The 14,073-nt window shown below is 41.7% G+C and overlaps 1 protein-coding gene across 2 annotated transcripts in view; it reads left to right on the top strand.

Moving 5' to 3' along the window:
• Positions 1 to 13,232, top strand: part of banp (BTG3 associated nuclear protein) — a 101,492-nt gene extending 88,260 nt beyond the window's left edge. For both annotated transcript variants that reach the window (XM_055933838.1, XM_055933837.1), the window contains one exon: positions 10,881 to 13,232. In XM_055933838.1, coding sequence (XP_055789813.1) covers positions 10,881 to 10,997 — 117 coding nt within the window. In that variant the 3' untranslated portion in view covers positions 10,998 to 13,232. The remainder of the gene's footprint in view (positions 1 to 10,880) is intronic.
• Positions 13,233 to 14,073: the final 841 nt, after the last annotated feature.

Consider the following 14,073-nt stretch of genomic DNA (forward strand, 5'->3'; position numbering starts at 1 on the left):
GATTAAACTAACGTGCTTTTGACACTTGCGCCTCCTTAGCACCAGCCGAGAATGGAATCGTCAGTCTCTCACTTCCCCTTTAAATGACACAAACATATAGTGTGCAGTCTCCCAGTAAGACTGGCTATGCGGCGCGCTGCCATATTTCCCCTTATAATTACTGACATGTTGAAATCGAAATACCAGCGTAATACCTAGCAATTTCATCAAACTGCTTACATGTACTCAACGCACAGCTATTCTCCCTATTGTAATGCTTTCACTCAAAGCTAATGCCCTTATCCTTTCAGTCCTACAGCTGGTGTTTAGTAAACAGCCATTTAACAATGTGAAATGCACAGACGCAGCGTCAGAAAGAGGAAAGTAATAATTACTAGATTAGCTTTGAATCCCTTGATGGTTGAGCTCGGAGACTGGGAGCCATGTGTTGAAAGCAGGAAGGGTGCACATGCACCCACAGCAGGCCCTCCTTTAAGTGGCCTGCTTGGCACGTCCAGAAATGAAGGAGACTCAGTTTTTTCCTCAGTTTTTCTAAAACCATGTTAAATGTCACATCCTCCATCATGCTCGGTTTGCTCACTTTTCACTGAAGTCGCATGTTTTGTTTTATAGGTATCGCTGGTTTGTCTCATGCTTATCAAAGGCATTGTTTTCATGCTGTGCAACATTATAAAAAATAGGACCCTAAAAAAAAGCTTTGGCTCTTTAAAATGTATTTGTTGTTTGGCTGTTTGAAGAAGTGCCAATCCTACCCAGAGTTGGAGTAATTTGAGTCTTGTTCATTTAGAGTGAGTGATTGTATACTTTCTGCTGGCTAAATGCAGGCATGTGCAGAGAGTATCCTGCCCCACAACCTATCCCTCTTCTGGGCAACTACACTAAACAAAAATATAAACGCAACATGTAAAGTGTTGGTCCCATGTTTCATACAATTTCTATCAAATGTTGTGCACAAACTTGTTTACATCCCTGTTAGTGAGCATTTCTCCTTTACCAAGATAATCCATCCACCTGACAGGTGGCATATCAAGAAGCTGATTAACCTTTCTAGGACACACGTTCCGCTAGCGGAACCCCCCCACAACATTCTGCTGAAAAGGCAGCGCGGGAAATTCAAAAATATTTTTTTGAAATATGTAACTTTCACACATTAACAAGTCCAATACAGCAAATGAAAGATAAACATCTTGTTAATCTATCCATCGTGTCCGATTTCAAAAATGCTTTACAGCGAAAACACAACATACGATTATGTTAGATCACCGCCAAGTCCAAAAAACACAGCCATTTTCCCAGCCAAAGATAGGATTCACAAAAAGCAGAAAGAGATAAAATGAATCACTAACATTTGATGATCTTCATCAGATGACACTCATAGGACATCATGTTACACAATGCATGTATGTTTTGTTCGCTAATGTGCATATTTATATCCAAAAATCTCAGTTTACATTGGCGCATGTTCAGAAATGGCTCCAAAATATCTGGAGAAATTGCAGAGAGCCACACCAAAATACTTTGATGAAAGATACATGTTTTACATAGAATTAAAGATACACTTGTTCTTAATGAAAAAACTTTACGGAAAAAGCACACCATGCAATAATCTGAGACGGCGCTCAGATATAACAACATTTCTCCGCCATTTTGGAGTCAACAGAAATACGAAATTACATCATAAATATTCCCTTACCTTTGTGGTTCATCAAAGGAATCCTAGTTCGACAATAAATTGTTGTTTTGTTCGACAATGTCCGGTATTTATGTCCAAGTAGCTACTTTTGCTAGCACATTTAGTAAACATATCCAAACGCTCGCGCAGGTCCAGGCGAACTCGGACGAAAACTTCAAAAAGTTATATTACAGGTCGAATAAACTGGTCAACCCAAGTAGAGAATCAATCTTTAGGATGTTGTTATCATATATATCCAATAACGTTCCAATTCCTTCGTGTCTGTAGAAGTAATGGAACGCAAGGCGATATCATGTGGACAGCTCGTGACCAGGAACTGGCAATCTGCCAGACCACTGACTCATTCCCCTCTCATCCTGCCCCACATCACAGTATAAGCTCCATTCAACGTTCTACAGACTGTTGACATCTAGTGGAAGGCGTAGGAAGTGCAAACATATCCAAATCTTACTGGGTTTTGAACAGGCGATGAGTTGAATATCGACCAGGCTCAGAATTTCCACTTCCTGTTCAGAAGTTTGTCTGCCATATGCGTTCTGTTATACTCACAGACATAATTCAAACAGTTTTAGAAACTTCAGAGTGTTTTCTATCCAATAGTAATAATAATATGCATATATTAGCATCTGGGACAGAGTAGGAGGCACTTCAATTTGGGCACGGTATTCATCCAAAGGGAAAATGCTGCCCCCTATCCCTAAAAAGTTAAACAGCATGCTCATTACACATGTGCACTTTGTGCTGGGGACAATAAAAGGCCACTAAAATGTGCAGTTTTGTTACACAACACAGTGCCACAGATGTCTCAAGTTTTGAGGGAGTGTGCAATTGGCATGCTGACTGTGGGAATGTCCACCAGAGCTGTTGCCAGAAAATGTAATGTTAGTTTCTCTACCATAACCCGCCTCCAACATCGTTTTTAGAGAATTTGGTAGTACGTCCAACCGGCCTCTCAACCGCAGACGGGTGACCAGCCCAGGACCTCCACATCCGGCTTCTTCACCTGCGGGATCGTCTGAGACCAGCTACCCGGACAGCTGATGAAATTGTGGGTTTGCACAACCAAAGATTTTCTGTCAGAAACCGTCTCAGGGAAGCTCATCTGTGTGCTAGTCGTCCTCACCAGGTTCTTGACCTGACTGCAGTTCGACGTTGTAACTGACTCAGTGGGCAAATGCTCACCTTTGAGAGAAGTGTGCTCTTCACGGATGAATCCCTGTTTCAACAGTACCGGGCAGATGGCAGACAGTGTGTATGGCTTTGTATGGGCGAGCGGTTTGCTGATGTCAACGTTGTGAACAGAGTACCCCATGGTGGCGATGGGAATATGGTAATTTGAATGCACATAGATACTGTGACGAGATCCTGAGGCCCATTGTCGTGCATTTCATCTGCCGCCATCACCTCATGTTTCAGTATGATACTGCACGGCCCCATGTCACAAGGATCTGTACACAATTCTTGGAGGCTGAAAATGTCCCAGTTCTTCCATGGCCTGCATACTCACCAGACATGTCACCCATTGAGCATGTTTGGGATGCTCTGAATCGACGTGTACGACAACGTGTTCCATTTCCCACCAATATCCAGCAACTTCGCACAGCCATTGAAGAGGAGTGGGACAACATTCCACAGGTCACAATCAACAGCCGGATCAACTATATGCAAAGGGAGATGTGTTGCGCTCCATGAGGAAAATGGTGGTTACACCAGATACTGACTGGTTTTCTGATCCGCACCCCTACCGTTTTTTTAAGGTATCTGTAATCAACAGATGCATATCCGTATGGAGTCATGTGAAATCCATAGAATAGGGCCTAATGAGTTTATTTCAATTGACTGATTTCCTTATATGGACTGTAACTCAGTAAAATCTTTGAAATTGTTGCATGTTGTGTTTATATTTTTGATCATTGTAGCTGTATGATGTATGGCATCCTCGGTCACCACTTGTGTCTCTGTCAGCTCTCTAATTTGTCCCACCTGTACCCCTGTTCCTCTCTTGGAACAATGGTCATCTTAAATTGATTCATTTCTCCCTCCCTGACCAGGCTGGGGTTTGTTTGTGATATCATCATATATCACAAAGGTGATTTGGACATTTCCAATTTGGACAGTTTCACTTAGGGGTGTACTCACTTTTGTTGCCAGAGGTTTAGACATTAATGGCTGTGTGTTGAGTTATTTTGAGGGGACAGCAAATTTACACTGTTATACAAGGTGTACACTCACTACTTTACATTGTAGCAAAGTGTCATTTCTTCAGTGTTGTCACATGAAAAAATATACTCAAATATTTAAAAAAAAATGTGAGGGGTGTACTCACTTTTGTGATATACTGTATATACAGTTGAAGTCGGAAGTTTACATACACCTTAGCCAAATACATTTCAACTCAGTTTTTCACAATTCTAGACATTTAATCCTAGTAAGAATTCCCTGTCTTTGGTCAGTTAGGATCACCACTTTATTTTAAGAATGTGAAATGTCAGAATAATAGTAGAGAGAATGATTTATTTCAGCTTTTATTTATTTCATCACATTCCCAGAGGGTCAGAAGTTTACATACACTCAATTAGTATTTGATAGCATTGCCTTTGTTTAACTTGGGTCAAACGTTTCGGGTAGCCTTCCACAAGCTTCCCACAATAAGTTGGGTTAAGTTTGGCCCATTCCTCCTGACAGAGCTGGTGTAACTGAGTCAGGTTTGTAGGCCTCCTTGCTCGCACACGCTTTTTCAGTTCCGCCCACAAATGTTCTATAGGATTGAGGTCAGGGCTTTGAGATGGCCACTCCAATAACTTGGCTTTGTTGTCCTTAAGCCATTTCGCCACAACTTTGGAAGTATGCTTGGGGTCATTGTCCATTTGGAAGACACATTTGCGACTAAGCTTTAACTTCCTGACTGATGTCTTGAGATGTTGCTTCAATATATCCACATCAGTTTCCTTCCTTATGATGCCATCTATTTTGTGAAATGCACCAGTCCCTCCTGCAGCAAAGCACCCCCACAACATGATGCTGGCCCCCCCCCCCCCCCCCCGTGCTTCACGGTTGGGATGGTGTTCTTCGGCTTGCAAGCCTCCCCCTTTTTCCTGCAAACATAACGATGGTCATTATGGCCAAACAGTTCTATTTTTGTTTCATCAGACCAGAGGACATTTCTCCAAAAAGTATGATCTTTGTCCCTGTGTGCAGTTGCAAACTGTAGTCTGGATTTTTTATGGCGGTTTTGGAGCAGTGGCTTCTTCCTTGCTGAGCGGCTTTTCAGGTTATGTCGATATAGGACTCGTTTTACTGTGGATATAGATATTTTTGTACCTGTTTCCTCCAGCATCTTCACATGGTCCTTTGCTGTTGTTCTGGGATTGATTTGCACTTTTCACACCAAAGTACGTTCATCTCTAGGAGACAGAACGTGTCTCCTTCCTGAGCGGTATGATGTCTCCGTGGTCCCATGGTGTTTATACTTGCGTACTATTGTTTGTACAGATAAACGTGGTACCTTCAGGCATTTGTAAATTGCTCCCAAGGATGAACCAGACTTGTGGTGGTCTACATTTTTTTTTCTGAGGTCTTGGCTGATTTCTTTAGATTTTCCCATGATGTCAAGCAAAGAGGCACTGAGTTTGACAGTAGGCCTTGAAATACATCCACAGGTACACCTCCAATTGACTCAAATGGTGTCAATTAGCCTATCAGATGCTTCTAAAGCCATGACATCATTTTCTGGAATTTTACAAGCTGTTTAAAGGCACAGTCAACTTAGTGTATGTAAACTTCTGACCCACTGGAATTGTGATACAGTGAATTATAAGTGAAATAATCTGTCTGTTAACCATAGTTGGAAAAATGACTTGTGTCATGCACAAAGTAGGTGTCCTGTCCAACTTGCCAAAACTATAGTTTGTTAATTAACAAGAAATTTGATGAGTGGTTGAAAAACAATTTTTAATGACTCCAACCTAAGTGTAGGTAAACTTAGGTAAACTGTAGGTAAACTTCCGACTTAGCTTTCATTTCTCAGAACAAGAATAGACTGATGAGTTTCAGAAGAAAGGTTTTTGTTTCTGGCCATTTTGAGCCTGTAATCGAACTCACAAATGCTGATGCTTCAGATACTCAACTAGTCTAAAGAAGGACAGTTTTATTGCTTCTTTAATTAGAACAACAGTTTTCAGCTGTGCTAACATAATTGCAAAAGGGTTTTCTAATGATCAATTAGCCTTTTAAAATTATAAACTTGGATTAACTAACACAATGTGCCATTGGAATACAGGAGTGATGGTTGCTGATAAATGGGCGTCTGTTCGCCTATGTATATATTCCATTTAAAGAATCTGCCATTTCCAGCTACAATAGTCATTTAAAACAATAACAATGTTTACACTGTATTTCTGATCAATTTGATGTTGTTTTAATGGACAAAAAATATGCTTTTCTTTCAAAAACAAGAACATTTCTAAATGACCCCAAACTTTTGAACGGAGGTGTGTATATACACTGCTCAAAAAAATAAAGGGAACACTTAAACAACACAATGTAACTCCAAGTCAATCACACTTCTGTGAAATCAAACTGTCCACTTAGGAAGCAACACTGATTGACAATAAATTTCACATGCTGTTGTGCAAATGGAATAGACAAAAGGTGGAAATTATAGTCAATTAGTAAGACACCCCCAAAAAAGGAATGGTTCTGCAGGTGGTGACCACAGACCACTTCTCAGTTCCTATGCTTCCTGGCTGATGTTTTGGTCACTTTTGAATGCTGGCGGTGCTTTCACTCTAGTGGTAGCATGAGACGGAGTCTACAACCCACACAAGTGGCTCAGGTAGTGCAGTTCATCCAGGATGGCACATCAATGCGAGCTGTGGCAAGAAGGTTTGCTGTGTCTGTCAGCGTAGTGTCCAGAGCATGGAGGCGCTACCAGGAGACAGGCCAGTACATCAGGAGACGTGGAGGAGGCCGTAGGAGGGCAACAACCCAGCAGCAGGACCGCTACCTCCGCCTTTGTGCAAGGAGGTGCACTGCCAGAGCCCTGCAAAATGACCTCCAGCAGGCCACAAATGTGCATGTGTCTGCATGTATCAGGCCACAAATGTCTGCATGTGTCAGGCCACAAATGTGCATGTGTATATGGCCAATATACGATGGCTAAGGACTGTTCTTAAGCATGACGCAATGCGGAGTGCCTGGATATTTGTGGCATATGGTATATTGGCCATATGCCACAAACACCCAAGGTGCCTTTTTCCTATTATAAACTGGTTACCAACTTATGTAGAGCAGTAAAAATAAATGTTTTGTCATACCCGTGTTATACGGTCTGATATACCACAGCTGTCAGCCAATCAGAATTCAGGGCTCGTAGGTATACATGATTGCCACCCAAGCTGCACCCTGGTTCCATTTCACCTCTCTATTTTTCCCTTTCTCTCTGCAGGAATCAGACTGTTGTTTGTGCACACTTTGTGATCTAGCGGCACCCCCCCCCACATTCCACTAAAAAGGCAGAGCCGCGAAATTCAAAAAAAAATAATATTTTTAAATATTTAACTTTCACACATTAAAGTCCAATACAGCTAATGAAAGACACAGATCGTGTGAATCCAGCCAACATGTCCGATTTTTAAAATGTTTTACAGGGAAGACACAATATGTAAAGATATAAATCTATTAGCTAAACTCATTAGCATAAGACACCATCTTTTATTTGTCCACCAACACCAGTAGCTATCACCAATTCGGCTAAACTAAGATATTGATAGCCACTAACCAAGAAAAAAACTCATCAGATGACAGTCTGATAACATATTTATGGTATAGGATAGGTTTGTTAGAAAAATGTGCATATTTCAGGTAGATGTCATAGTTTACAATTGCACCCACCGTCACAAATGGACTAGAATAAATATATAGAGCAACGTGTTTACCCAATTACTAATCATCAAACATTTCGTAAAAATACACAGCATACACTAATCGAAAGACACAGATCCTGTGAATACAGACAATATTTCAGATTTTCTAAGTGTCTTACAGCGAAAACACAATAAATCGTTATATTAGCATACCACATATGCAAACGTTACCAGAGCATTGATTCTAGCCAAAGAGAGTGATAACGTAAACATCGCCAAAATATATAAATTTTTTCACTAACCTTCTCAGAATTCTTCAGATGACACTCCTGTAACATCACATTACAACATACATATACAGTTTGTTCGAAAATGTGCATATTTAGCCACCAAAATCATGGTTAGACAATGACAAAAGTTGCCCAGCTGGTCAGACAATGTCGTGCGCCATATTAGACAGTGATCTAGTCGTATACATAAATACTCATAAACGTGACTAAAAAATATAGGGTGGACAGCGATTGATAGACAATTTAATTCTTAATACAATCGCTGATTTACATTTTTTAAATTATCCTTACTTTTCAATACAGTTTGCGCCAAGCGAAGCTACGTCAAACAAGATGGCGTCCTAAGCGATTAACATTTCTCGACAGAAACACGATTTATCATAATAAATTGTTCCTACTTTGAGCTGTTCTTCCATCAGAATCTTGGGCAAAGAATCCTTTATTGGGTCTAATCGTCTTTTGGTCGAAAGCTGTCCTCTTGCCATGTATAAATGCCCATTGCGTTCGGCATGAACTGGAACCGTGCCCAGAGATTCACAGTGTCTCAGAAATAAATGTCCCAAAATCGCACTAAACGGAAATAAATTGCTATAAAACGGTTTAAATTAACTACCTTATGATGTTTTTAACTCCTATAACGAGTAGAAACATGACCGGAGAAATATAACTGGCTTCACTAGTGCTTGGAAAAAGTGCAGGTCGGTGTCCTCCGCGCGCCTGACGCAGCTGGAAAAGAGTTCCTACCTACACGTGTTTTTGTTTTATAGTGGCTGTGATTGGGCAATCGATACCATTCAAATCGTCATCACGTAAAGGCATCCAGGGGAAGACGTAAGCAGTGTCTGTATACTCATAGCAATAACAGTGGCCTTTTAACTGACTCCAGATCAGGGGCCAAAATGTGTGAAATCTGACTCCATTTCAGGGAAATTGCTGTAGAATGAGTTCTGTTCCACTCAGAGACAAAATTTCAACGGCTATAGAAACTAGAGACTGTTTTCTATCCAATAATAATAATAATATGCATATTGTACGATCAAGAATTTAGTAGGAAGCCGTTTCAAAAATTGCACGATTTACATAAATAGTGACAACAGCACCCCCTAGCCTCAACAGGTTAAAGAGCTTCACTATTTAATCTAATGGTTGATTGTTAATTTCTATCAAGCTGTCAGTGTACAAAGTTGACCGGGCCCTGATCAATCTCCAATTTCCTGCTCCCAATAGATGAAATGAAGCATCTTGTGTTCAACAAAGGCATATAGACCAGGAAGGGGAGAGAATACAACAGTTGAACAGCCCGAAATATATAGGACACTGTACATGCTGTTCTGTTAGGCTACTCAAAGTGAGACAACTCTAATCCATTGTCTTTTAACAGTCCCACTCCTTATTTCTAAATTCAACAAAACTGTGGCCACAAATGCTACTTGGTTTTGCTATAAAGCTGAGGGTTTGGGATTGGAGAAATGTAGGCTAACAACTCTCAAATTCATAGATGGAGATGAATAGTTTTTAAAAAAAGGCTGCAAATATCACAGTGGGCAAATCAAATACACGGTAGGCTTGTGAGGAGATGTACACTATCAGTCAGGTAAAGCGCAAGGTCGCCCCTGAAATGGCCAGTACTTACCGATGGGTTGCCACCTTTCCAGTTCAAAGTTCAGGGAAAGGTCACAACCGCTTTTTCCACTTCAACACAAAAAGTGTTGAACACGAGCGATTCGCTCTAATCTGTTTTACCGAACATATGGGAGCATTTATAACTAAGAGCTCTTGATGAATTGCTCTAGCTTTTCCTTTATTTATCTAAAAAAAAAATCCCCACTCTCTTTATTCAATAGTTTCCATTACACAAGCTATATCAAATAAAGTAAAAAAACGGACTCAAATAAGATAATAGTTCAGAATAGGAAGGTCTGTTGTTTGCCCTGGTTTGGCGGCGCCTCTTGACAGATCGGTGTTTAACATTTCTGACATTAGCCTTGTGATGGTTCAGACACGGGTCAAGTCTATGGCTGGCCTTACTACAACCCAACAGGGTCTGGTCCCGGGCGGGATTCTCATACAGGGCCAGAGGCATCTGTTATATGCCAGATGAAAAACAATTGGCCATCATATGGAGAGAGGAATAGGAAAGATTTTAGTTGGACACCTGGGTCGTATTCATTATGCACCAAACGGTAGAAAGCTGACTGAAACGAGGTACTACCTGTACTTGCTCAATGACAACCGCATGTTTTCGTTTTCAGTTGAAAAAACTGCTATGGTGTGATCTAATGAATACGATCCTGTTTGTGTGATATGTTAAAACTTATTAGGTGTGTTTGGTTGGATGATGTAGCTAGATGTTTCTGTTGCAGGGACAATTTCATGGCTGTTACTAATGTCGATGTCAAGAGAGTTTGTTTTAATCTAGTGAAACCACTTCAGTGTGGATAGAGTACTGTTGTCCAGATCAGACACCAGATGGTATCCACTCACCTTTGTATTGTGTTGGCTAGTCTGGTGCACCAGACACTTCACCTGTGCGCACTAGCCTGTGTGAGGACACGCTGTGCTGTTTTGAGTGGAGGATTAAAAGATGCAGGTGTGCTGTTGGGGAGAACTTTGGCATCTCGGCTTGGAAGGAATGACTCACCAGACCAGACTGCTGTCCTCTCTTTCTCTCCTAGCACAGTGACTCATCCTTGACTATTCTCATCTTTTACTGAGGGTTACCCATTCCACATCTCTATGCCTCTCTGATCTGACGTTAGCCCAGGAGATAACATGTCTGCTTTTTATTTATAATTGTCTCTCTTCTCTCTTTCTCCCTCTATTTTTCTTCTCTCTCCATCTTCCCTCTCACCCCTCTCCGCTTCCTCCGCTCTCCTCCACTGACTCTCTCTTCTCTGACTTCCTACCTTTCTCACTGTCTCCCTTTCATCCCCTCCCGTCTCTTTCCCCACATCCACTCCTGCATTTCTCCTACTCCTCTTCCTCCCTTGTTTCTTACCCAATCATCCCCTCAATCCCCCTTTCCCCTCCCAGGCGGCAGAGCTGGCCCCAGCAATGCAGGGTGAGATGGAGGTGAAGGAGGGATCTCTACATCTGCCAGCGGGGGAGAACGGGGAGGTGGTGCAGATCGTCACCTCTGTGGGGACATAAGGGACAGAGGGGCCTCGAGACAGAGAGAGAGATGGCCAGCACCCTTCGACAGAGTTACAGAGGTGTAGGTGGAAGGGATGGAGAAGTGGGGGTGGTCCATAGACAGACCCTTAAATATACAATTAAATAAATAAGAGAAAGTTAGAAAATGTCAAAAGAACAACAGAAGAGATCAAGAGAAGTGGTTTTGTTATTTTCTATTGACTTGGTCCAGCAACCACTCGTTCATTGTCAACCAACAGTATGGAAATGTCCATAGAGCACACAGGCTTTCATAGCTTCTATCAAGAACTAGTTAACTCACATTGTCATCATCAGAAGAGGACCAGAAGGCCTGGGCACAGTGCAAGGGATTAAACCCTACCCATAAAGGATGCTGCTCAGGCAGACCATCACTATCTACACCTCAGCATCAGCGTGAAATGTTTACATTAACTCTGGAAAAGCATGGAGCTATTAGAAGTTAAGCCACTTGGCTCAATATCCCTCTCTTGAGGGGTTACAGTAGGCTAGGCTAACCCCCTGGACCCGTACTTCACACAACCAATACTGTACTGTTCTCCTCTCTAGCATCCTGCAATCGTGTCATGCTGGACTGCTGTGGAAAGTAATAGAAGCCTAACGGTACTTACTAATGGTTGCTTTTTCTTTCTCTCTGTTTGTACATCATTTCTGGGATGGACCCTTACTTTCTTCGCCATTTTTTCCTAGCTTTTTCTTCATATTGGTTAACCCACATAGTTTTGTTTGTTTGTTCCATGTACATAATTGTACCACGTCTAAATGTTTGCGGAGCTTTGGTTGGAAGTAGATAACCACGAAATAGCAAAGATGATGTTCATGATAATACATGACAATGAGTTACATGTAGGGTAGCCAGAATTTTTGTTTTTCCTGCTGTATTTCTGTGAAGGATACATTCGTGTGAATAAAATGTTTTGTGGTTGCCACAAATGTGTGTTTTGCTCTTGCATTTCAATGGTATTTTCATCTCCTCTCCATAGACAGTGGTCGACAAACTCCAAAATATGCTCCAAAATGTTCAAGATGTTGACTTTGACATGTATTTTTGAATCCTCTAGTACAGAAATATCCTTCTGTGGAGATGTTGAGAGAGTAAGGGGTAACATGTTATTACATTAGCTTCACATGAAAATGTGTTTTTAGAACACTTCACATGTGATCACGTGAAATTCATGTGTTTTTTTTCGTAAGAGTGTTATGTAACGTACTTGGGTGTTTGGGTCTATGGTGTGTGATGGTATGCTATTGCTGTGCTATTTTAGAGCTAGTCTGTGTTATGCCATTTCAATTTGCGATTGAGTTCGATAATGTTGTGCAATACTGTTTTAACAGTGTTCAATGTGCTCAAAAGGCCTATCCTCTCTAAGAGGGAAGACGAACCATCACAAATGACGGCTGTCTGCAAGCGAGTAGCCGTCCTATCGCCTCTGACCACAGAACATCAGCCATTATTTTCTATGAATTACCTAACAATTCTACATTTTGAATGGCCACTGTTTTACCGAACATATGGGAGCATTTATAACTAAGAGCTCTTGATGAATTGCTCTAGCTGTGATCTACTGCACATGGCTGATGCTGGTGTTGATCTGTCTACCATCTAGTGCAATGCAGGTAAACAAACAGTATCTATGTGTTGTAACGCTACAAAGAACCATGATACACTGATAAAGATTGCTAGCGTTAGACATGCTCAGGGTGGAATATACCTGGGGCGGCAGGTAGCCTAGTGGTAGAGCGTCGGGACAGTTAGCAAAAGGTCGCTGGTTCGAATTCCCGAGCCAACTAGGTGAAAAATCTGTTGTGCCCTTAATTGCTCCTGTATGTCTCTCTGGATAAGAGTGCACTAAATTACTCAAATGTACACATTCAGTGGAGTAACATTACTGGATAGCTTGTGTTATCTGATGTAAATTTCTACACTTTGTCAGCTCAAATAGATTAATTCTACTGATAATGTATTCACTAATTTCCTACCTTCAAAGCATTCACTTTCTCTGAGTGTGCATGCATACAACATTTATGTGTAAGGAACAATTCTGTTCCAGTGATGAATATCTAAGAGGAGATAAATGGAGCTCTTCGGAAAACATTTTTGTGCTTCAGGGAGATTTCCCACGCACAGTGTGATGTAATGGTGTATTTTGGAGCGACAGCAAGAACCAGTCGTACTCGGAGAGCAGAACTTGATAAAAACATCTCTCCACTGTTTCCTTTTATTTTCTCTGTGTCTGTCTGCTTCCACTCTGCCTCTTCTCTGTTTTCAATCCCACTTGGTTTCTCTTTTTGTCTCACTCTTTTTCCTCTTTCTAACTCTCTGACTCTCACATTATTTGACACTGTGGAGCAGTAAGTCTTGGCATGGACAGCCCCAGCCTCCCCCTGGTCTGCTCTTCCCCCTTTCCTCCATCCCTCTGAATCCAAGGGGGACTTGGCCGTCCTCTTTCTTGAAGCTGAGGAAACAGCCTTGGATGTAACGGCTTGGACCCTTCACTTTTTATAACCCTGGGCCCTGGCCAGGGGACTGGAGCGATTGCCACGGCAACGACATGGGCCTTCTGGGCGCCGCCACAGTAATCTGCTGAAAAACAGCGATGAATGATGGAGGGATGGGGTGGCTGAGTTTAAAGGAGGGAGAGATGGACAGAGACCAGAATAATAGAGAGGGTGAAATGACTCCCTTCTCTCAATACCTACCTACATGTTCCCATGTTATTTTGATGACAGGCCCATCCACCCTGATCGTAGATCGGTATGTGATTAGCACATTCTGGGACCAGGCTACCAGGGAACTATCCACTTCCATGCCTTAGAATTCTCCCCCCTAGTGAAGGTTTACAATAAGGATAAGGGTTATCCTGAGATACGTAAAATGCGGAGAACATAGTTTCAACTGAAATAAAAAATCAAATAAAAGCCAAACATAAAGGGTTTCCAGGGAAATAAATCAGCACTTGTTATAATCTTGTAAAAACAAATCTCCCCCGAGCCAGGATGTCTCTGACGCTGGCTCACACTCAGCTGAAACACAGGGCAGAGGAGTCACTGTTTA

Source organism: Salvelinus fontinalis, chromosome 9, assembly GCF_029448725.1.
Source record: "Salvelinus fontinalis isolate EN_2023a chromosome 9, ASM2944872v1, whole genome shotgun sequence".
NCBI classification, from domain to species: domain Eukaryota; kingdom Metazoa; phylum Chordata; class Actinopteri; order Salmoniformes; family Salmonidae; genus Salvelinus; species Salvelinus fontinalis.